Source organism: Erythranthe guttata, chromosome 10 (genome assembly GCF_056151865.1).
Source record: "Erythranthe guttata isolate IM_541 chromosome 10, IM_541, whole genome shotgun sequence".
Classification (NCBI taxonomy): Eukaryota; Viridiplantae; Streptophyta; class Magnoliopsida; order Lamiales; family Phrymaceae; genus Erythranthe; species Erythranthe guttata.
Genome location: NC_142542.1, coordinates 2,035,625 through 2,057,192, shown reverse-complemented (window position 1 = coordinate 2,057,192; position 21,568 = coordinate 2,035,625). Strand labels below are relative to the sequence as shown.

The window sequence follows — 21,568 nt, the reverse complement described above, 5'->3', positions numbered from 1 at the left end:
AGATGTCCGATAGCTGTCTTCGAGGTTCCGACACAAAACGTTAAGAAATTGAAATTTTCGTCCTACATAGTTCTCCGGGCCAAAATGTAGGAAATAGTTTTATAATAAAATCATTATATACCATCAAATTATTATATTATTAAATATATCCATCATCTGTTTTTATATTTCACAATATCTTTTTTTTTTAGTCCTAAAAATAGATTAATATTCATGGTTATTGCATGCAACTACTCCCTTCATTAATAAAATATGTACACACACATTGTAAAAGTCATATGAATGAATCTTAAGAGAAGGCATATAACAAAGATTAAAATAATCTTAATCATTAAATGAGGTGATAAAAGAGAGCTAATGTGTAAGGCTGTATGAACAAAATGTACACAAACTTATTAATTATTAATTATTGTTGCATACTGAATATTAATTATTTCATATGGAGTTTTATAAAATACAAGTCACACATTACACTATAATAACTCAGTAGAGTGACAACAGTCTTGAAATAAACATTGAAAAACCAACTTATTACATATACCAGCAATGTTTATCACCCTGTACTTGTAACCTCAGGCCTGTAAGGAAAAAAAAAAAGAGGGTGTAAAATGAATTAACTTGATTCACATTGGTTAGTTAATATTGTTTCGAGTTAGAGAAACGAACCATGTAACGGGTTTTGTAGAACTGAACAAGCACTTCAGGAACGCACTTTGTTGGCTTGTAAGCATCAATCTTGTTTATCTCCTGGAGAAGCGTTTATAGATCATTCAAAAATAAAAATCTAGTATATAGATAATGTGATAAGAAATACAAGACAGAATGAAAACCGAAGAAAGAATCGTTCATCATTAGATAGGTTAAAGAGTTCGGTAATAGTAATCAAATTGTTCAGTAGATGATTAATTAATGAAGTACCTCGATCCATTTGGCTAATGCTGGTCTGCCTGATGTGATATCATATTTAAAGAATTCTTGGAAAAGGATATGAAACCTCTCGATAAAAGGAGCATACACAACATCTCCCTGTGTATAGGAAGACATTCACCGCGTAAGAATTAAAATTTGTTCCTCAAAAAACAAGTCGTCTTTAATACTCATTTTCAAGAAATGTTACTTACTTGACTGAACTGGCCAGTGAAGAAAGGTCCGTCTTCAAACTTCTGCAGTGCAGTTTCCACGTAATCAAATTCAGAACCTGGGGCAAAAATACGAATCGTAACACAACAAACGGATTCTCGAAGTAGATTAAAAAAAATGGCAGCTAGATTCTTACCAGCTTGTTTTAAAGGATCTTCTGCTTTGAATGATGTGAAAACATTTTTCAAGAATGTATCGGAGTAGGTTACCAACTCTTCTATAAACTTCTTCTTGGCCGGATCCTAAGTATTTTCGTAAAACAATATCAAATATAAAGACGTAAGAACCGGAGAAAGTAAAAATCCAAATTTCGAAGCTTACTTACATCAGGTAAGAGAGCTGGTCCTTTAAAGTTGGCATCTATGTACTTGACCAAATCAAGACTCTCTCCGATAATTTTTCCGTTGTGCTCCAACGCTGGCACCTACAGAAAACCGATGTACAAAGCATAGTAATTTAGATCAAAGAAATCAATTCGAGATACTCAATTAAGAAATTATACAAATGACCTACCTTATTTTCAGGATAAACTTTCTCCTTGTACCAAGCAGGCCTATTTTGAAGGTCAATTCCAACCAATTTTATCTCGTCGTGTAAACCCTGTGAACAGGGGGGGAAATTAAACAATAAACTCAATTAGCAAAGTACGAAACCCTAATAGGCTTATGCATCTATGATCTATAGATATATTAGACTCGATTAGTATTCGAACATTAAACAAAATGATCGAGATTACAATTCAGATTGTCAAAATGGTGAAGCAAGCAAATATTGATTTAAATTTAATTAAAAAAAATTAAAAAAAAAAAAGGAAAGGGGAAAAGAGGAAATTGAAGAAACCTTATAGTTCCTGACAATCCATACACGCTGAGCATATGGGCACTGATAATTGGTATACAGCCTTGCAGAATTCAAAACAACGGTTTAAGATCATTCACGAGAGAGAGAGAGAGAGAGAGAGAGAGAGAGAGAGAGAGAGAGAGAGAGAGTACCGAGTGGTTCCGTCAAAAAGAGGTGGCGGTTCAGAGGTAGAATCCAGCGATGGAGGAAGAACCTCTTGTACGGCGGCGCTGCGAATTTCAAAATCCAGTACAACACCATTACCGAGTAAAAAAATTCACAAATACATATCACAGTACTAATTAAATCACTGGTTTATAAATATATTAGATGATCGCAATGAATATATAAAAGAAAATAACAATCCACCTACATGAAAAAGGACTGATCCACTGATTCAAAATCACAAAATCAATATTTAAAAAAAAAAAAAAAAAGTGATCCGACTACGAAAACAAAAGGAATCGGTGAATGAAGAACTTACGGGGTAGCCATTAGCGTTTCTGGTCGAGTTCAAAAGCTAAATTATGCAGCTGATTTAAGTATTTTCGATTTTGGAGTGCGATAGCTATATATGGGAAGATCAATGGGAGAGGTGCTTTCGTCAGTGATGACGATTACTAAAAGGAAATTATTCGGCGTTTATTGTATTTCATAATTCATACTCACAAATCACTAGTGTTAAAAATATTAATTTTGCGTTCATTACATATTTTTCAGTTATATCCTTATTAACTCTCTAACAATTACTGTATTAATTAGTAAATAATTGTATTTTGGTTCATTGACATCGATTTTTCTCTAAGATCAAGACATATTTATTGAGATTCTTAAAACTTGCGATGAGGTGGAAAACGACACATGTTTAGAAACATAGGGTACACTAGTGATATGCATAGTTATTCTTTTTTTAGCGCTTCTTCGACACTCTCATACCAACCATGTGTGCTCGAACTAGCGCACACTGGCGGAGCTATGTAGAGTGTTGGATGGGCTGAAAAGCCCACCATCACTCAACTTTTTTTAATATTGTTTAATATAATTAGTCCATTCAATTCATTTTTAACTCACTGAATTGTAGTTTAAAGAATTACAATAATTACATTTTGAGCATTATGTTTACTTATTCTATCATGTATTTTAAGAATAGCTTCTAAAAAAAATCGGGGCACTGTCTCTGAATCACCGTAAAATTTAGCCCGCCCGAGCTACTACTAGCGACTGCTGACAAGAAATTACTAGCGACTGCTGACAAGAAATTCGAACATAGGTCAGTTGACACATCATATATAGATGGAAGGGAGTAAAGAAAAAGGTTTATTACTAGTTGACCTGAAAAGTTGATTGCAGAAGCGATTCTGATTCCCTAGACCAAATGTATGTATTGAGACGCATTTCAGTCTCTATACAACAAGCATCAACATCACTTCCACCAAAAAATATCTTACGTTATTCTGAATAAATGTTTTAATTATATAAATTATATTTTATTTAAGGGGAAGTTTGTAGGGGGGAGAAAAAATAAAAATTTAATGGATATAAAAGTATATTATTTTTTTTACAACTAAATTAAATATCAAGGAGATCTTTTTTTGTCTCCAAAATAATGTCTTGTAAAACAAAAGGAAGTAGAAAAGTGTAGAGAGTCGCATCTTCTTAATCCGACTTCTTCATTAAACTCAGCAGCACCCCACTTATCAGAGAAGTTGCCACAAACCCCAGTGATACCTCAGTAGATACATGAAAACCTGGACAATATTACCCTCGCATTATATTTCTATTTACCACACCTGTGTGTGTGTGTGTGTGTGTGTGTGTGTGTGTGTGTGTGAACAATAGGAGACACTTACCAAAGAAATCTAGTATCATCTTACACCCAACAAATCCCAGAACAACACCGATCGCTGGCTGTTCAATGAAATTCAAAACGGCATTCATTAGTATACGGCAAAAATTTATTGACGGGCGTTGAGCATTTATTTCTCTTATGCTAATAGATGGTTGCCAATTGTGATTCTCATATACTAAGATCCTTCACAGAGCAATCTTACCTGCAAATACTCCAAATCAGCCATGCTTTCGGAAATCAGTGTGTAATACGACCTTAAACCTACAAAACCGAAAATAAATAAATGTATACATTATTTCTGGTTATATTAAACTCGACCTGATACATATAAGTCCCTAAGTCCCTGATTTTTGAAATATCATCTGTTATGCTTCAGTAATCAGCTTTATATATATGTGTGTGTGTGTGTGTGTGTGTGTGTGTGTGTGTGTGTGTGTGTGTGTGTGTGTGTGTGTGTGTGTGAACTAAGGGGAAGATATAAGAGAGCGATTAATGGACGAGAATGAACCTAAAATGGCAAATAGATTTGATGAAATAACTATGAAAGGATCCCGTGTGACACCAAATACTGCTGGTATGGAATCCACCTGACAAGAAGAAAAAAAGAAAGAAAAAAAAAACAATAATACATCAACTTTTAGTTCGTCAAACACATATCTCGGGTTGCTGATTGATAAGATACTTACAGCAAATGCAATGTCGCTGAGTTCAATTACTGCTACTGTCAAAAGCAAAGGTGTAGCCTGCCCAAAAGGTTTCAATCCTGTTAGAGATCAAGCTAATATCAATTCAAAGAATAATTTATTTAAACACTGGATCTATGTTAAGAGTAGGTCTTGGTTGAAAATTTGGCCATGCTTTACAATGAAAAAATAAACCAATCTGAGGCCAGGTCGCTTTAGTTAAAGTTAGGTAGTCTAGTTCAGAACTTACTTTCCATACGCCATCTTGAATAGTTATAAATCGATCGCCATCATAATTTGCTGCAAGTTAGGAAAATCGAAGGAGATAGTCACTTGCAGCATATAAGATTACATCAAATAATTAAAATATGGTTGTACTAGCTGTCAAACAAACAATTTCTTTCAAGTCAAGCCTGCATGATTTGCACAAAGACGCCTTGAATGTAATTTCTTTCGAGATAGAGAAAGAGCATTACAAGTCACAGGGATGAACTTCTGGCATGTCTTTACAATGAAATTATCTGAGAAATCGGTATCTTCATCTTCTTCAGCAAATAACTAAGACAAGTACCAAAGCAATTAGAGTGCAGAAAATCAAGAATGGATTTAATTCCTATACTTAAGAGACCCCATCGATGTGCAAGATTAGTTTTTAATGCATTCCATAAACATAGCGGACTTTTTAATTTCATTTCATGCAAGAGAAGCATTAGAATGAAATGACATCTATTAGCGGTTACATATTCTCAGAGAGGAATGTCACCTTGAACGATGAGTAGAGCAGTATCGATGCCAGAAAGAGGTTAACCGCTTCAAATCTCTAAAAATAAGAGAAATTAGAAGACATTAAGGTTAGTAACGTCTGGAAAAGAATCGAGAATACAAACATTATTTATGTTTCATGTATTAACATGCATGTGCAAGTGACCTGAAGTGTTGCTGTTCCAAGAAGTATCAACGACAATCGAAAGACTACTGCACCAGCAATACCATAAGAAAGCACCCGATTCTGTTTTTTAACATCAACACGTGGATTTCCAAAGATAACATATTAAAAATGGGTGAGTAAATTTAGTTATATTTTGAAGGAAAATGACATATCAGATGCGATTGTTCGTTAGAAGGATTGCATGCTAAACCTGATAGCTGAATGGCACTTTGAAATACTTGAATATTAGGACAAATACAAACAGATTGTCCACCGATAAACTCTGCTCCAGTAAATACCTGAAAACATAAAAATAAATATAATCATGTCTTGAACAAGAATTTCTCAAATTTGCTATTCTGGACTTCCATTTACACGACAAGAAAATAAAAAAATAAAGAAATGATTTATTAGCGAAAATTAAAAAAAAATGCATAAACCGTAAAACTGGTTTGGTTTGCCAGTAAAAGGTCAATGCACTTACCCGGCGAAAAACTCCGACGCCTTCCCAACTCCATCTTTGAAACCCAAACCAACACCAAATGCCACAGCCGAGAATACCTACAGTAAAGATTTACTACATCGCTTTCATTTAGTTAACTCATAATTAGAAAGTCGAAACTCGAAATGAAAATGGTCACAGTTACGGTGAGCACATACACACAAGCCAACAATTCTGAGGGAAGAGGCATAATCTGCAGTCCTCAAAGTCCCCTCTCCTGAAATAGCACCAGAGGTATCATCATCATCAAGTGAGTTCGCATTGTCATCAACGCCATCGAGTGACTGAAACCTAGATGCTTCTTCGGCTGTAATAGTTAGCAAGGAGAACACAATAATCATTAGCAGAATACGCATCAATTTGCACTAAGGGATAAACCAGAAAGTTTCAAGCAAATCTACACCAATGGCCAAATCTTTTGGATATTCAGCAGATATTGAACTATGTTCGAATCATTTTCCTTAGATGTATTCTATCAGCAAAATAAACGAATAACAAGTTTTCTCCGTATTTTCCTTTCAATCAAATCTTCAAATGCCAGATATATCTTCAGATAAAATAACGATTACAGGACTTTCTGCACAAGGAAAAGCTACATTCAACATGAATAACAAGTTTTCACCGTATTTTCCTTACAACCAAATCTTCAAATGGCAGATATATCTTCAGATAAAATAACGATAACAGGACTTTTTGCACAAGGAAAAGCTACATTCAACATGAATAACAAGTTTTCACCGTATTTTCCTTACAACCAAATCTTCAAATGCCAGATATATCTTCAGATAAAATAACGATAACAGGACTTTTGTACAAGGAAAAGCTACATTCAACGTGAATATTCAAAGCATGAATTATTTCAATGGAACGAAATAACCTACAATCAGACCGTCGAAAAACGAAACAAGTGCTAGTAATTTTGGTAATACAACAAACTAATCACAATCTAGCAACCACAAGAAACAGGAGCATGAATTCCTGTAATGCAACTAAATAACCCACAATTTGCACCATCAACAACAAATTTACCGCTATCGTTTTGTGAAGTAGACGCGTCCTGCTCGCTTTCAGTCCTCCTTGCGTGAGTAATTGTTGAATAATTATGCACAATAGGGTTTCTTCTTTCGGCCCTACCGGCTGATGTTGAATGCAAGTACTTCCGACCACAACCACACCCGCCCGAAACTTGCGAAAACACAAAGGCAATATTAAATAAGCGAAAAAACAGCGGAGATTTAGATGTGAATGCACAATTCAGCTGTGATTGTGTTATATATACCTGATGAAACGGGGTAAGCACGGTGAAGAGTGAATCGGCCCGGGTTGCAGGTAGCTGGGGCAGATTTCAGCAAATTGAAATCGAAATTGAAGGGAACTTGGATTGAATTTGTGTGCACTGTGCAAGCCAATTTCATGGCTGATGAATCCTCTCTCTCTCTCTTCTTTCTCTCTCTTGTTTTGAAGTGAAGTGTCTACCGTGAAGCTCTGATGGAGTGAGACGAGCCAGACGACGACCGCCTATAAATCCAGTTGATTATCCACCACCCCAGATTCCCCAATCGGTATTTCTGAAAATATATATATATAAATAAATAAAACAAATATTTTGTTTTTGGCAAAAAAAAAAATGACTAATAATATTTTTGTAAAAAATAATAATAATAATAATTTCAAGTAGATCGGACCGGTCCAACCGCGATCCGACCCTTAGAACCGGAAAAAGAAAACAACTGGGCCAAGTGGGCTTAATTTGTTGGACTAAAGTGCAATTTCCCTGGAAACTGAACTAGGGCTCCGGATTTGGGCTTTACGGTCCAAATAAGATCCAAACCCGCGACCCGTGGAATTGTTATCGTGTTCACGACAAAGGCAGAAACGCAGTGTGTGAAATAAATATCTTCTACCACCACCTACCCCCAAATTTCTCACTCTCGCCGACGGAAAACATCGAATTTTCTAGGAATCCTCTCAGTTTTTACTCCTGCAATGGCGACGGCAGCAGCAGCTAAACTCGAAAACCCTAATATTCCTACAGATCTCAATTCAACCCCGCCGACACCCGAAGATTCGCCGTCGAATCAGCTGCCGCCGTCTTCCGGCGGAGGAGGCGACGAACCGGAGGGTAAACTGGCGGACGGGGTGGAGGCAAAGGCTGCCGATGTGGACGGAGGCGGTGCGGCTACTGATATTCAGAAGAAGATGAAGCGTGCGGAGCGGTTCGGAATGCCGGTAAATCTCTCCGAGCAGGAGAAGCGTAACTCTCGAGCCGAGAGGTAGTCTATTTTTGTTTTTTGTTTCTACTGTGTCTGGTTTGATTTTAGAATTTATGTTTTTAGGGTTAGGGTTTCAAATTAGGGGACTAGATTTGTTTATTGTTTTGAAGTTCAGCGTGCTAGAATGAGGCGTTATATTTACCATACAAATAGTAGAACAAACAAAATATGGTGAAAATCTGTTGAGATATAGCAGATTCAGTAGAAGTAGGGCATATGGTGAACATTTGTTGAGAAATAGCATATTGAGTGTTAATTGTGTAACCTTTTTCAGTTGCATTCAGAGTTGACATTAAATCATGATATTCCAACTCAGTTATTGATTTTTGAGTGAAGGACTATTACTCGATTACTCTTTATGTGCATTTATGGTGTCAGATATTGTCGTACTCTCATCGAATGGTTATAGCTCCAAAACTTGTTCAATATTCTGTTATACATCCTAATTACTATTTCAGTCGATATTTATCTTGCTAAATAAGGTTACTGAGTCAAGTTATCTAAGTATGTCCCTTTTGATGAAGGTTTGGCACTGCTCCTGGTATCGATGTCGTAGATTCATCAAAGTCATCTGAGGAGCTGAAAAGAAAGGCTAGAGCAGAGAGGTTTGTCTTTTGCTATTTGGTTCTTGATGGATGCTTTTATTGAATTAGTATATTGACTCATCTTATTATTCATTAGGTTTGGGATTGTGCAATCTGCCCCAGCTAACGACGATTCAAAGAAGAAGGCTAGACTTGCCAGGTTTGCGCCCGCTCCTCAGGCTGATCCCGCAGAGGAGGACAAAAAGAAAGCAAGAGCACTCAGGTAATTATCATTTTCAGATTTAACTTCTCTTCTTCTTTACATCAAAGTCTAATGTAAAGTATAAGTGACATGTGTTTGTAAGTGTGAGCCATCTTTCTCTATGATGAAATAGAAGAGGAGTCCAAGTAAATTTTGAGTGGTTAAGTTGATGGGTTAGTTCAATACTATTTTGCAGGTTTTCACAGCCGGACTCTAATTCAAAGGCAAATGGGAAGGGGGATATTGAGGTGGTAAGTTATGCAATTCTTTTGTAAGAATGAGATATCTCTTTTCATTATAATTCATGCCTTTTGCTTATACTCTATGTGAAAATCTCAGAAAACAGCTATTGCTGACAAGGCTGGTGGTGGAACCTAGATCAACTATCGTCTACGATCTATTGTAAGAAATTCGTAGAGAATTTATTTGTTCAATTTCCGATGCGCTTCTTTTTATTCAGATTTACGCATCTCAGAGCTCATTGATTCGTAATTCTTTATTAGTAATCCCTCATTGATTTTGTTCTCTTTTTTTCTTTTTCCAGGATGGTAGGTTAGAGTGTTTAACTTCTCAATCCCCCCTTACTTTCATGCTGACTCCCTGATACGGATTACATTATGGCTGTCTTTTTGCGTAACCTTAATTTTCATGTACGAGGAACTATCGTTTGCTCTAGTTGCAGACTCGGTTATGGTTTCCTGGTGAGACCTTGGACAATTGACAGATACCTCCTTTTTGTGCTTCATCTATCTTTCTGTTTCTTCTTTCTGTTGACTTAGCTGCTAATGTAGGTTTGACTGACTTCTTCATGAACTTAGTTTGTGTTTTGAAATCTTTTGGTGCATGTTAGGCCTTAGCTTCAAGTTGTGGTAACCTCATGTATGAGACTAAGCTTCTTAAAAGGCCATGATGATCACTTGTCGTAGATTGTTAATTCTTTTTGTGGTAGAATATTCTGACCTATTTCAAAAAAAAAAAAAATTCGGTTGTGTTTCGATTTTCTCATGGATTAGCTGTCTTCATGGTAAGAATTACATCAAATGGTTAGTTTCCATTGGCAATATACATACTGGAATTGTATAGTTTTTATGCCACAATGAGAAATATGCTGAAAGAAAAAAAAATATATCAGTGTTTTGGTGCCTGTGTTTGATTATTCTAATCTATGTGGTAGTTAAATATTATCGTGAAGTAGTTTAATATTGTTAGTCTTTTGAGATACATTGCTGCTCGGGAGGTGTTTGTCAATTGCTTATGGTCTCACCAGATGAATCTGTTAGGGTTCTGCGACGTTCAGAAATCAATACTCGTACTTTTGACTGGATATACTTTTGCGAGTTCATTTTGTTTATTTGGGTAGTTATATTTTTATGTAGTTCCTGAATTTTGTAAACGTCTAATGAATTGATTTGGAATCCTTATAATCATGAATTGATTGACCTCTATATTTGTATGATGTTTTGCTTTGGATATATTTGAACTGTCAAATTCTATGGTGCTTTAAAATTTACCCCATTTATCAAAATGGTAGATGCAATTTTGAAATTTGCGGCAAGTTAGTACATCATTTTCTGCGTGATTTCTTAATTTGCTGCGTCAAAATACTTGTGTACCATGTGACTTGCCATAGTCTCTTTTGTTTGGTGATTGCCTTTTGAAGCAGCCCGAAACTGTGCAAATTCCAGTTACGTATACTTAACTGGAATACCATACTCGTTTTCTGATTGCGATTTGCACCAGATTGCAGAATGTGGTCCTAAATCACAATTTAATGCTACTAGTCAAGGAAAGCCAAACTCAATACTTTTTCGAGGTTTTTCTGTTTTTTTGGATCGAACTCACTAATGTCTTGTTTGATAGGTTTATTGCCCTCTCGACCTATTACTAATCAATACTAACTTCTTATTTGGTAGACCAGTTTGAATTCCGATAAAGCGTAGCCACAGTTTGGTAGTTGATTGGCTCGTTTGGCTAAGTTTACTTTAAATAGTTGATAAGCTCTAACGTTTGAAAAGTTGTTTTAGGAGATGATAAGTTGTTACGTTTTTTTAGAGTAAATCTTTGAAGTGTCAGAGCAGTGAGCTTATAAGCTATTTTTCTTCATTATAAGATATAAAAAATAGGTACAAGTACATTCTAAAAAATATCTTAAAAGCTCTGTAGTAGCTTAATTTTTTTTAAATTTTAATATCTTTTTATAAAAATTATCAAACACTTTGAAATAGCTTATTAGCTTCTAAACATCTTCCAAGCTTTTTTAGCAACTTATAAGGCTAGTCTAGTGCTCTCTAAGAGTCCGTCTGGCTAAGCTCATATTAGAAAACTGATAAGTTGTTCATCTAACAAGTTATTTAAAGAGTTAATAAGTTGGCTAAGCTCATACTAGACAACTGATAAACTGTTGCATCTAACAAGCTATTTAAAGAGTTAGTAAGTTGGTACATATTCTTAAATAAAAATGATGGGTATTAGGTACTTTTTGAAAAAAATCTTCCATGCTGTGTACCAGATTAAATTTTGAATTTTTGAATTTTTTATTAAAAAAAGTACAAAATGCTTCCAAAATAGCTTAGAAACTTTATAAACTCTTAAACAACTTATAAGCTGTTTTTTAAGAGCTATAAGCTTAGCCGAACGTAAATTTTATATCATATACAATATACTGATATAGCAGCTGACTAAGATTCAGTCAGACTAAAAGAAGAGAGGCTCTTCACCTCTTAAGAGGATCAAAACCCTCACAAATCTATTCTCAGTTCTCACCCCCCACATAAAAATGTCAACGATGGGATTCAGAAAAAATAAAATCAGATTAATAAAAAAAATTAGAATAAAAAATTTAAGCTAGATTATTAAAATTTGCAGATTTAAGGAAAACCACCACCTCCTCTTATAGAAACTGTCGAACTACGAGAGGATGCGGTTTTGATCAAACATTGATCTATAAAAACAACGACAACAGTGATGTCATCGTGGAAATGCCTCCTCACCCCTCTATCGATCTTCTTCAAATCCGTATATCGCATTTCTCTCTTCTTTGCCGCCACTCGAAGACCCGCTTTTACCAGTCTCCTAGCTATTCCCTGCCCAAAACAAAAAAAACGAAAAGCCTATTTCAGTTTATATATACGTACATAATATTTTAGGGGATTAGTATAATTTACGCTCGAAAATTTAAAAAAAAGGAAATAATTAATTACTTGTCGGGGGTAACTGTTAACTATATCAACTGCCTCCTGGTTGCTAAGATGCTCCCACAAACCATCCGAAGCAAAAACGAGAAACTGATCCTCTGCTTGAAGTTTGTGTACAAGTATCGAAGGCTCTGCACTAAGAATCGGCTTGTGGAATGGCTCCGCTACTCTAAATTTCGCCAACAGTGGTTCTCTGTTGAATTCTGATCTCTTTAGATAAGCGTCTCCGATAGATCTCGAAACCTAATACCAAAAATCACGAAAATATATATTATATACACAAATAATATCAATAATAATGCATAGAAAGCGCAGCATTTGAGCTAAAAAAATTAAAAAAACTTGTTACCTGTATAATGCCCTTTACGCGCCAAACTTTGTGCTTTAAAACGACGATCTGAGAATCGTCCGGATGGAGAGACCTTAGCTCGTCTCTAATGGGTTCGAGGTTGGCGTTGTGCTCCGTTGATAATTGGACAGGTGTCACTCCTCTAACGGTCTTATTGGCTCTTCCCAAGACCACACGGGAGTCCCCTGCGTTGGCGATGTAGAGGATCCCGTTGCAGATCAACCCTACCAAACAGCAAGTACCCACCGAAGCAAGCAGTGGCTTTACAGACCATTGCTGCCTCACTAGAGAGAGAAACTCTTCTTCGGTTGCCAAGAACGCCTTTTTAATTACATTCGCGGATATTTCTTGATTCTCCGACGCAAATTCTGTTATTCGAGAAAAAAAGTAAAAAAAAGGGTTGTTAGGCACTAAACTCTGTCTTATTGCCTCATTAAAAGGTAAAGGTTATTTTAGTCATTTTTATGTCTTGCCTAAAATTCGACCATATTTAATAACTTTCTTAATGCGTGTACGAACCTCAAACGATAGTTACTATTGTAACGAAGGGAGTAGTTGATAAAGAATCAATGCGAATAAAACTAACGAGAAGGGTATTTTGGTCACACTATAGATTTTCTCTTAATTCTTTCTTATACTAGTTTTGAATTCCTAACATGGGAATCAATCATCATTCATCCATATGATTCTTTGAAAAAAAAAAGATCGATTCTTGATATTTGAATTTCTGAAATCTAAGGAGAAGAAGAAAACATACTCTTGAGGTTGGTGAATAGGCTTTGATTTACGAACCGAGAAGTTTCAGGTCCACCATGTCCATCGTAAATCCCAACGAAAGTTCCGCAGGGTCCCGCATCAAGCGAACTCAACGGTCCAGATTCGATCTGGCTCTGATCCTCCATCAAGCTATTGGCTTGAATCACAGCCATTGAAAATTCTCCGTCGATATGATTTCCAATATCTTTATACCACAAAAGCCCGTCAACTCTTCCGATCAGATCTCCCCCTTTACGACTCCCGTTTTCTCTTCTCCGATTCCCGTCTCCCTCTACCGAAGGTTTCCAACAAGGCTTCACCATTTTCTTCTTCTTCTTCTCTCTCTCTCTTTTTTTTTGGTTTATTTCAAGAACTCGATATATTGTACTAGTTCACATACAGAAGCTACATGTGCAAAAATGATCCAACAACAATAAATACACAACAGCAACAACAACAACAACTTTTTAAACAATGACCCTAGAAAAAAGAAAAAAAAAAAAAAGATCACAACTTTTCAACAAGAATTTATTTATTTATTTATATATATACACACACTCACAAATCATATCATCCAAAAGAGCCAGCAGACAATATGTTTATGAATGCCAACCTTAACTCCAGCTTTTGCTTATGTTCGAAGCCCACAACCCAAATTCTCAGAACTATATACCTACCAGCACTACAAGGACTAGACACCATTAATATGTAACAATACAAAACAAAAAAAAAAGAACAGAGGATAAAATTTAAAAATGAAAGAAAAACAAGAAAAGACCAAAAGGGTATGGGCAAAAAGTTAACCCAGCAAATAGTTATTATTATTGAGGTAGAGTTTATGGAGGGGGTGGTTGCCCCCCACACTTGCATACCTTGAATCTCCCATGGCTGGTTTTTTGTGTCACCCTTTCAAGAACAGCCTTAGCTGTAAAAACCCATTTAAGATTTGGTTGTGGCAGAGTTTGTTTCCCTGGATCAGAGGAGATTGAAGGCAAAAGAAGCTAATGGATAACAAAATTATAAATAAAAATTGAGTCTTGGAATTTTCTTGGCAGAGAAATCTTTAAAGATTGGTGTCAGAATGAGATCTCAGATTATTATTATTATGGAGGGGTGAGAAGATGCAGGGAACAAATTATAATAATATTAATTTTAAGAGATTGGAGAGAATTTGTTTTCAATTCAAAGAACCAGTTTTTTTTAATAGTGTATTTCTTGGCTGCTTCTCTCTCTCATTTAATCTCTCTCTCTCTCTCTTTCTCTCTCCTATAATCTCTCTCTTGTTCTTTTGTTGGGATTGGTTAGGTTTCCAGGGTTTTTAACTTAGATAGGTGGCCAAAATTTCAGTTTTTGTAACTTTTATGAGCAGTAATCCACCATTTTAGGCAATTTTTTCTCCTCTTATTTTTCACTTATTTATTATTTTTTAATAAATATGAAGCTAAATATGCATAATTGAAGTTAAGAATTTTGAGTTCCCTTCATAGAATTGATTAGGTAACTTGTTTGAAATAATCAATCCCAACTTGCATTATCATAAATAAAAAAATAAAAAAATTAAATACTTTGTCCAATATCAAAATGAGATTAAACTATTTTAGACTTTTCACTCCATTGATCTTGTTTCACAAAGAAATTAGAAGTCGCATCAATGGGTTTAGCGTTTTTCTTGTTAAAAGAGAAAATGACAATATGATTATATCAAGAAGCTACACTACAAAAAGACTTGATTTTTGATTCTAAAATTGACTTCTTTTGCTTAAAGATTCCATCTTTACATTCACATATATATAATTAGTGATAAAACTAGGCAGAATTATTTGTTTATTTTGATGGGGTGGGGTGGGGTGGGGTGGGGTGGGGGTTGGGGGGGGGGGGGGTGGTTAGTTAGTTAGTTAGGTGAGGTGAAGCTGCTGTAATGAATGTGTGAGTCAGTGTCAAGAATGTACTGGAGAGCCTAACACTTGATAGTGATAGACTGTGATCTTTTCTGTATTTGGATAACATATTCACTGCATCATATATACAAATTCATTCCATATGTGTTTATTATAGGGGGTGTGGGGGGGGGGGGGGGGGGGGGGGGGGGGGGGGGGGGGGGGGTAGATTCACTTCAACTGGTAAAATATTTCTGATGATTTTTATTTTTTTTGTTACATAGTCATGAAAAAATTATAATATATTGAACCATTTATTCAATTTAAGCAATCTTGTTATATATATATATGCATCCACGCAATAAATAAATAAATATACATATGCTGTATATATATACTTAGGACAAAATAAATTAAATTTAATCTAGCCAACTTTAATAATAGTGCTGATTCTCTTCCTCTGCATTGAACTTTGAAGTTGTTCCTTAGCATGCCTTAATGCATCCAGCACTTCTTTCACAGTGTGATCGAGAATTTCTGGATCGACGGTCTGATTTTCGTGTGGCGGTGTATCAACCGCAATCAAGGCCATCGAATTATCAATGTGCTCGTACGGATATTCTTGATCATCTTCTTGGCTCAGGCCTTCGATTCTGCGTCACAACCAAGTTTATATATAACTAATTAGTGCAACTTTCTAAGAATGTAATATAAGTTCGAATAGTGCACCTTTGATCATCCGAAAACACTTGTTTCTCGGAAGTTAAAGAATCTTCGTTTCGGTCCGAATTGTTTGATATTGTTGGAAAAATCGGATCTTGGTTCGACCCGGTTTCCGATTCGTTTGCGACGTAGGAAATATTCAAGGATTGAAGCCTATTCATCAAGATTTTCAGCTTTCTCTCAGCTTTGTTTCTTGATTTTGCCTCTTGTTTTAACATCTTCTCCACTTCTAACAACTGGGATTTTTCAGACATTATTAAAAAAGAAATAAATAAAATATCAAAACAAAAAATCAATTTAATCACCACATTCAGACAGACAGACAAACACACACTGTAATAACATACATACCTTGTTCCTCAATTGGTCTGCCTTTTCTGTAGCATTTCTTGAAGCCACTCTCTCTGCTAGCAATCTCCCTCTTAAACAATTCACTGTCTTAATACTATCTTCTCCTTCAATTTTAATTCCACTAATAAAATAAAAAAATATACATAAAATAAAATAAAATAAAAAATAATAATATTGTGGCAATAAAAAAAGAATCCCACCTCCATTTTGCACCTGCATTCTCTGTTTCTGTCATCTTCTAGTTCTTTCTATATATCCTCTGAACTTGCACTGTTTTTATGTGTAAGAAAAAAAACATTGAGAAAAAAAGTAGAAAAAATAATAAAAATAAATTATGATATTCTATAGAGAAAAAAAAAAAAAAAAAAAAAAAAAAAAACATCACCTTGGTATTTGGGAAGTGTACATTGTTAAGTAGATGATTGTGTCATGGATTTGTTTTTTTGCACCACCCCATTATATAAATTAATGGCTTTTAATCTCTATATATAACTCAACCACTTTTACATTAAAGCTTCTTCTATTTGTCATTTTCCATTTCATTCTCAAATTTGGCTAACTCATATATTTTTGTCCAAGCATAGTTTTATATTGCATTGGGATCACAAGGAGTTATCAAAATAGGGTTTTTTTTTGGTCCAAAATTGTTTTTTTTTTAATATAAAAAAATAAACAAATAAAATGACCAACACGACGTCTGAAACCACACATAATATGGGAAAAACAAATTATGACTAAAGAGACAACTTAAAAAGAAACGAAAGCGAGTACTTAGTCACTATATTATATTACAAATAGTTAAAAAAAAATAAAAAAAAATAAAATAAAGGGGCCTTGCAATAATTTATTTGAAATTTGAAAAGAAGACAAATACATTTAACTTACTGCCTAATCTCTATAAATGGGAAGAATACAAATGCTCATTTTAGAAACTCACTGTTTGTCTCACTAACCTGTGTGTGCATTATTGGTATGTAGATATAGAATTGGTTATATATGCAGAAATGGAATTAGAAAGAAATTAATAATACTTTTTAATAGATATATTAAATAAATTTGTAAATGGAATGAAAAAATTGGATCATGAATTGTGACTGTATTTATTCAATCTGTGGCCCTAAATGTTTTTATTTCGTGTGCATAAGGCCAAGAAACGCAATAATTGAGCAGCCCAATTCATGGAATTAGCCCAATAGCCAACTTAAATTTAGTTTGACTGATTTTGACTGTTTAATTCAAACGGTCAGATCTTGACCATCCATCTGATGCTTTATAAGCCAAGATTTGAAAATCTTACACTCCCTTTTGCTTGGACATTTCTCTCTCTATTCTGAATTCTCCCTCTCCTCTCCTGTTGTGCCTCTTTTGCCTTTCTATGTCATTTTTCGACGACTTTCTTCAACGTTCGTCGTTGTACACGGATAACATTAATTTGAAGGCAGTTTTGCTGTCTTTGACCGTTGTTTCGTATGCTATTAAAGCAGACTATAAGAAAGAGAGAGAAGTGAGACACTATTCATTCATCTTCTCTTTTTCTTCTCTGATCTCCGGTGATGGAGTGTGAGTAAGGAAAACTTCGCGACAACAGAAGAATTCCGTGAGTATTTCAACCATTTGAGTGATCGAGTTGATTCTTAGTTGAGTCAACTTAGTGAGTAGGAGGATAGATTTTGGGTTTTAGTTTGGGCATTGTGTCTGATACCAATTTGGTGTTGTGGTTAGAATGGATTTCCGGGCGTGGACTTGGACAATAAGGGGGCTGAGCCGAAAAAACGGCTCCATGTATTTATGTCCATATATTATTACAAACCAAAAGGGTACCCAACAATCTCAATTATTTTAAGTATGATATCATTTGATAATCAATCAAACTCCACTTGATCAAGTGTTGCACAAAAGAACACACAATAATTAAAATTTTAGCAAAAAGAAAAGCACTAAAAAAAAAAAAAAGAGTTCAAATATTCAAGAAATAAAATTTTCAAGAAAGTGACGTGGCTTACATCTAGCCGTTAACGGTTGAACCTTAGGCGTCGTCGTTCCGGCGCCTTCGCTCATATCAATTTCCCCAATTTTCTCCCAATCGAAGCACTGAATCAACGAACCAAGCCCTAACCCTATATTCGAAATCCCCAAATTCTCACCCGGGCAGGCCCTTCGACCCGACCCGAATGGGAAAAACCTAAACCCCAATTCCTTCTTCCCATCCAACCCCTCAAATCTCTCCGGTCTGAACTCCTCCGGGTCGGGCCATATTTCCGGGTTATGATGAATATCCCATATGTTCACCAGCAGTATGGTGTTCGCCGGAATGCGGAATCCGCCGACCGTGCACTCGGCTGAGGAGCGGTGGGGCATCAGTATCGAGACCGGAGGATGCAGACGCAGCGTTTCGAGGACGACGTGGCGGAGGTACGGCAGCGCCGCCACGTCCGTTTCGGTGATGAGGCGGTCGAATCCGACGCGGGCGTCGATTTCGGATTGGGCTTTTTTTAGGGTTTCTGGATTGTCGAGCAGCAGAGTAAATGCCCATTCTAAGGCGATTGTTGAAGTTGATGATCCTCCTTGCAGTAAAACCTGAAATCATTCAATTAAGGTTAGATTATTATTTAAATTTATTATTTGCTTGCGGATATATTTTCTGCTAATCATAATAATTATTCATGAGAATTGTGGAAGCTAATATTCTTTAATTAGAAATGCAATCATCCATTGAAAATTAATATTTAATTAAACTATGCAATCATAATACCATAGCTGTTTTTTTTGGATTGTCTCATACTTTATGATTACTATGTCGTTGTCACAGTTTTATTATATTATCCAGTGTTTAAGAAAAGTGCTGGTTCAATTATTGGAGATGAAGTATAATTATGTTAAAATAATTAGCTAGATCGTTGTCGTAATTAATTCAATTATTTATTATTTCATACGTATGTCGGATCAATAATAAATAACCTTAATCGCCCCTACTCCGACATTGTATAATAAAAATAAAAATTCTCTAATTAATTAATCTTACCAAGAGGAGATTCTTGATGGTTTCGTCTGTGTAGTAATCAGGCTCTGATCTCTGCAAATCCAGCAAAACTTCCACCATGTTCTTCTTCTTCTTCTTCTTCTTCTTCTTCTTCGTCACTTGATCGTCAACTGAAGTAGTAGTATTAGTGCATTCGTTGTTTTCCATCAATAGTACTTCTCGTCGATTTTCGTCTATTACGTTTTGCATGAACTTGTCTCTCTTCTTGTGTATAGAAATCAACTTCTTCTCCAAATCTTTAAAACCGAACCACCTCATCAAAGGCAAGAAATCGACAACGTTTGTCTCGAACGCCACTTTCGATGTCTCGATTGCTATCTCCTCGAGAATCTTGGCTTCTTTCGAGTTCTCCACATTTTTACCATAATATCTGTAGGTTGAATAAAATATATCATGATTAATTAAATCATTATGTCTTATTCTGTGTTTTATTAACTAGTCTAATAATAATAACTTTTCGAGTTGGCTCATAATATAATGCCGAGCAGAAAAATTGCTCTTGTCGGTCCCGTATCTTATATTATTGCATCCCGCATCCCTGTTTTTTCTTTAATTGTTAAAAAAAAAACTCCCGATATTATGTTATTAGCAAAAAACCCCCTATGTTTCAAATTTTTATAGCAAACTGTCCCTAAGAACTCACTGTTTTAGGGAGTTGTGTGCTAAAAAAGAACATTAAACACGGGGAGTTTTTTAGTAATTCGATAAAACACAGGGTAACTAAATGCAATGAAGTCCTCAATAAAATTACAAATATTTTTATCGAGCGAAGATATTAAAACTAACCTCTTCCCCATGATCATCCTAGTCAAGACATTGAAACTAAACTCGAAAAGAGCCGATTTGACTTCCAACACTCTGTCCGGCTCTTCGATGCTGACGTGGACAAGCTTTCTGACAAGGCTCATGGCTTCATCTGCCCTAATGTAAGAAAGCATCTGTATTCTCTGAGAGGACAACAGCTCGAGAGAAGAGATCCTCCGAAGATTCCTCCAATGGTCTCCATACGGGGCCCACGAAAGGCTCGTGTAGTTATATCCGAAATACCTCCCGTTGAGTAGATTCGGCCTGTTGGCAAAGATGATGTCGTTCTTCTTCGTCAGACATTCTTCCGCTAGAGATGGAGACGAGATGAGAAGAACGGGCCTGGATCCGAGCTGGAGGAATATGGCCGGGCCGTACCTTCTAGAAACCTCCGAAAGTCCCCTGTGGAATGGCTTCTTTAGAAGATAGATGTGGCCGACGAAAGGGAGGGCCGGAAACGGGCTCGGAGGAAGGTTTCGGAATTTGTTTAGCAGATGAAGGATTGTGCTGTAAAGGGCTAACAGGATTATGGGTGATAGATACAAACAGAGATTGTTTATCTCCATTTTTGCAGATGAATACTAAATTTTGAATGATCAAAGTCTTTTTGTTGTATATATGATATATATGAATTATGATGATTTTGTTCAGTGTGGTGATGTGGGATTAATAAAGATGTGCAAGTACACATAAAGTCAGACGTCATCTGAATCAGTGCAAAAATAATAAAATCTAATATTTCGAGTATAGTAATTTAATTTATTATTTGTCAATTGTTTAAAAGTATAAGTGGGTGAGTGGTTTTATTTATTTATTTATTTTGGTTTTTCAAATTACTGGCTAATTAGTCTTGGTAATGGTGGGTAGAGACTCTAGAGTTAGCTGTGTGCATGGAAATTTTATGTTTGACCTTTATATATTTATTTTACTAGGTAATTTTCGTTCTCGTGTAAAGGGTTGTCCGTGGGCCGGTTTAGCCCAGTCAGTGTGTTTAAGTTGGGCCGATAATATCAATCAATGGATGGTATAGTTGGGTCGATAATAACTTAGAATATGCTAAAAAGTTGATTGGTTGGATAATATCGACCAACCAATTTTGTTTATTATTTACTTTTTTTTTATATATTAAATTCTCTAGTATTGACTAAACTCAAAAAGTAAACCTAATTCTCTAATTTATGAAATTAACTATTTTGGAGTACATTTTGAATCCTTGTTCCGTTCATGTTGATTGGTGAGAAAAATAGAAAATTAAAATTTTAATATGTCGCGTAGTATTATGGATTTTTTATTATATTTTGAACTAGTTTAATTTTAAGACACAGTGGTCTGAAATATTTGAATTTCATTACAATATTCTAGAACTATTTATGCTTAATTACAACACATAGTATTATTTGTAATATTTTGAATTTTGTATTCAAATATTTTTGCTATAATAATTATGCTTAATTGTAAGAATATAACATTTTT

General features: G+C 35.3%; 6 protein-coding genes across 12 annotated transcripts; 1 reads left to right on the top strand and 5 right to left on the bottom strand.

The window, feature by feature from the left end:
- Positions 1-383: 383 nt before the first annotated feature.
- Positions 384-2,656, bottom strand: LOC105952900 (glutathione S-transferase L3). Its single transcript, XM_012976490.2, has 10 exons — positions 2,465-2,656; positions 2,133-2,210; positions 1,981-2,041; positions 1,654-1,740; positions 1,466-1,564; positions 1,277-1,382; positions 1,122-1,198; positions 919-1,026; positions 667-747; positions 384-578 (listed from the first exon to the last, which is right to left on the bottom strand). Exons 1-10 carry the CDS (start codon positions 2,473-2,475, stop codon positions 573-575), a joined length of 714 nt encoding a protein of 237 aa, XP_012831944.1. The 5' UTR covers positions 2,476-2,656; the 3' UTR covers positions 384-572.
- Positions 2,657-3,482: 826 nt separating this feature from the next.
- On the bottom strand, positions 3,483-7,506 carry PDE149 (integral membrane TerC family protein). 2 transcript variants are annotated; one of them, XM_012976487.2, is made up of 14 exons: positions 7,222-7,506; positions 6,972-7,127; positions 6,101-6,249; positions 5,925-6,001; positions 5,652-5,739; positions 5,441-5,521; positions 5,276-5,332; positions 4,989-5,070; positions 4,763-4,812; positions 4,516-4,572; positions 4,338-4,416; positions 4,032-4,090; positions 3,831-3,888; positions 3,483-3,728 (listed from the first exon to the last, which is right to left on the bottom strand). In XM_012976487.2, the coding sequence occupies exons 1-14, from the start codon at positions 7,355-7,357 to the stop codon at positions 3,637-3,639; spliced, it is 1,221 nt and encodes a 406-aa protein (XP_012831941.1). In that variant the 5' UTR covers positions 7,358-7,506; the 3' UTR covers positions 3,483-3,636. The 2 variants fall into 2 exon arrangements, with proteins under 2 accessions (XP_012831941.1, XP_088680425.1); XM_088824299.1 differs by having other exon boundaries at positions 4,338-4,572.
- A 224-nt stretch (positions 7,507-7,730) lies between these two features.
- On the top strand, positions 7,731-10,446 carry LOC105952902 (uncharacterized). 2 transcript variants are annotated; one of them, XM_012976492.2, is made up of 6 exons: positions 7,731-8,215; positions 8,740-8,820; positions 8,897-9,022; positions 9,198-9,252; positions 9,341-9,403; positions 9,546-10,446. In XM_012976492.2, exons 1-5 carry the CDS (start codon positions 7,929-7,931, stop codon positions 9,377-9,379), a joined length of 588 nt encoding a protein of 195 aa, XP_012831946.2. In that variant the 5' UTR covers positions 7,731-7,928; the 3' UTR covers positions 9,380-9,403; positions 9,546-10,446. The 2 variants fall into 2 exon arrangements, with proteins under 2 accessions (XP_012831946.2, XP_088680431.1); XM_088824305.1 differs by having other exon boundaries at positions 7,796-8,215; positions 9,198-9,249.
- Positions 10,447-11,826: 1,380 nt separating this feature from the next.
- Positions 11,827-14,783, bottom strand: LOC105952904 (putative protein phosphatase 2C 38). Of its 5 annotated transcripts, none has more exons than XM_012976495.2 (6): positions 14,173-14,783; positions 13,914-13,982; positions 13,302-13,705; positions 12,545-12,912; positions 12,202-12,438; positions 11,827-12,084 (listed from the first exon to the last, which is right to left on the bottom strand). In XM_012976495.2, the coding sequence occupies exons 3-6, from the start codon at positions 13,621-13,623 to the stop codon at positions 11,869-11,871; spliced, it is 1,143 nt and encodes a 380-aa protein (XP_012831949.1). In that variant the 5' UTR covers positions 13,624-13,705; positions 13,914-13,982; positions 14,173-14,783; the 3' UTR covers positions 11,827-11,868. The 5 variants fall into 5 exon arrangements, with proteins under 5 accessions (XP_012831949.1, XP_012831947.1, XP_088680429.1 ...); XM_012976493.2 differs by having other exon boundaries at positions 13,302-13,780; positions 13,863-13,982; positions 14,173-14,633; XM_088824303.1 differs by having other exon boundaries at positions 13,863-13,982; positions 14,173-14,593.
- Positions 14,784-15,475: 692 nt separating this feature from the next.
- On the bottom strand, positions 15,476-17,010 carry LOC105952778 (uncharacterized). Its single transcript, XM_012976356.2, has 5 exons — positions 16,637-17,010; positions 16,452-16,521; positions 16,252-16,372; positions 15,907-16,136; positions 15,476-15,830 (listed from the first exon to the last, which is right to left on the bottom strand). Exons 2-5 carry the CDS (start codon positions 16,484-16,486, stop codon positions 15,602-15,604), a joined length of 615 nt encoding a protein of 204 aa, XP_012831810.1. The 5' UTR covers positions 16,487-16,521; positions 16,637-17,010; the 3' UTR covers positions 15,476-15,601.
- Positions 17,011-18,034: 1,024 nt separating this feature from the next.
- Positions 18,035-20,661, bottom strand: LOC105952702 (cytochrome P450 81Q32). Its single transcript, XM_088824298.1, has 3 exons — positions 20,078-20,661; positions 19,274-19,661; positions 18,035-18,828 (listed from the first exon to the last, which is right to left on the bottom strand). The coding sequence occupies exons 1-3, from the start codon at positions 20,659-20,661 to the stop codon at positions 18,217-18,219; spliced, it is 1,584 nt and encodes a 527-aa protein (XP_088680424.1). The 3' UTR covers positions 18,035-18,216.
- Between the last annotated feature and the right edge of the window lie 907 nt (positions 20,662-21,568).

What these genes read in the sequence shown, in the direction of transcription:
- LOC105952900 (XM_012976490.2), bottom strand. An exon ending in AGATCCTTTAAAACAAGCTG is followed by an intron (nt 1,199 to 1,276) that starts GTAAGAATCTAG and finishes TTTTTGCCCCAG; the next exon opens with GTTCTGAATTTGATTACGTG. An exon ending in TCACTGGCCAGTTCAGTCAA is followed by an intron (nt 1,027 to 1,121) that starts GTAAGTAACATT and finishes TCCTATACACAG; the next exon opens with GGAGATGTTGTGTATGCTCC.
- PDE149 (XM_088824299.1), bottom strand. Translation starts at nt 7,357, where the DNA reads ATGAAATTGGCTTGCACAGTGCACACAAATTCAATCCAAGTTCCCTTC. An exon ending in TACTTCACAAAACGATAGCG is followed by an intron (nt 6,250 to 6,971) that starts GTAAATTTGTTG and finishes TAACTATTACAG; the next exon opens with CCGAAGAAGCATCTAGGTTT. An exon ending in TTCAAGATGGCGTATGGAAA is followed by an intron (nt 4,573 to 4,762) that starts GTAAGTTCTGAA and finishes CCTTTTGGGCAG; the next exon opens with GCTACACCTTTGCTTTTGAC.
- LOC105952902 (XM_012976492.2), top strand. Translation starts at nt 7,929, where the DNA reads ATGGCGACGGCAGCAGCAGCTAAACTCGAAAACCCTAATATTCCTACA. An exon ending in CGTAACTCTCGAGCCGAGAG is followed by an intron (nt 8,216 to 8,739) that starts GTAGTCTATTTT and finishes CTTTTGATGAAG; the next exon opens with GTTTGGCACTGCTCCTGGTA. An exon ending in GGAAGGGGGATATTGAGGTG is followed by an intron (nt 9,253 to 9,340) that starts GTAAGTTATGCA and finishes TGAAAATCTCAG; the next exon opens with AAAACAGCTATTGCTGACAA.
- LOC105952904 (XM_012976495.2), bottom strand. Translation starts at nt 13,623, where the DNA reads ATGGTGAAGCCTTGTTGGAAACCTTCGGTAGAGGGAGACGGGAATCGG. An exon ending in CCTATTCACCAACCTCAAGA is followed by an intron (nt 12,913 to 13,301) that starts GTATGTTTTCTT and finishes CTCGAATAACAG; the next exon opens with AATTTGCGTCGGAGAATCAA. An exon ending in GCGTAAAGGGCATTATACAG is followed by an intron (nt 12,439 to 12,544) that starts GTAACAAGTTTT and finishes TTTTGGTATTAG; the next exon opens with GTTTCGAGATCTATCGGAGA.
- LOC105952778 (XM_012976356.2), bottom strand. Translation starts at nt 16,486, where the DNA reads ATGACAGAAACAGAGAATGCAGGTGCAAAATGGAG. An exon ending in CAGACCAATTGAGGAACAAG is followed by an intron (nt 16,137 to 16,251) that starts GTATGTATGTTA and finishes GAAAAATCCCAG; the next exon opens with TTGTTAGAAGTGGAGAAGAT. An exon ending in GTGTTTTCGGATGATCAAAG is followed by an intron (nt 15,831 to 15,906) that starts GTGCACTATTCG and finishes GTTGTGACGCAG; the next exon opens with AATCGAAGGCCTGAGCCAAG.
- LOC105952702 (XM_088824298.1), bottom strand. Translation starts at nt 20,661, where the DNA reads ATGGAGATAAACAATCTCTGTTTGTATCTATCACCCATAATCCTGTTA. An exon ending in AGGATGATCATGGGGAAGAG is followed by an intron (nt 19,662 to 20,077) that starts GTTAGTTTTAAT and finishes TTCAACCTACAG; the next exon opens with ATATTATGGTAAAAATGTGG. An exon ending in CCATCAAGAATCTCCTCTTG is followed by an intron (nt 18,829 to 19,273) that starts GTAAGATTAATT and finishes GAATGATTTCAG; the next exon opens with GTTTTACTGCAAGGAGGATC.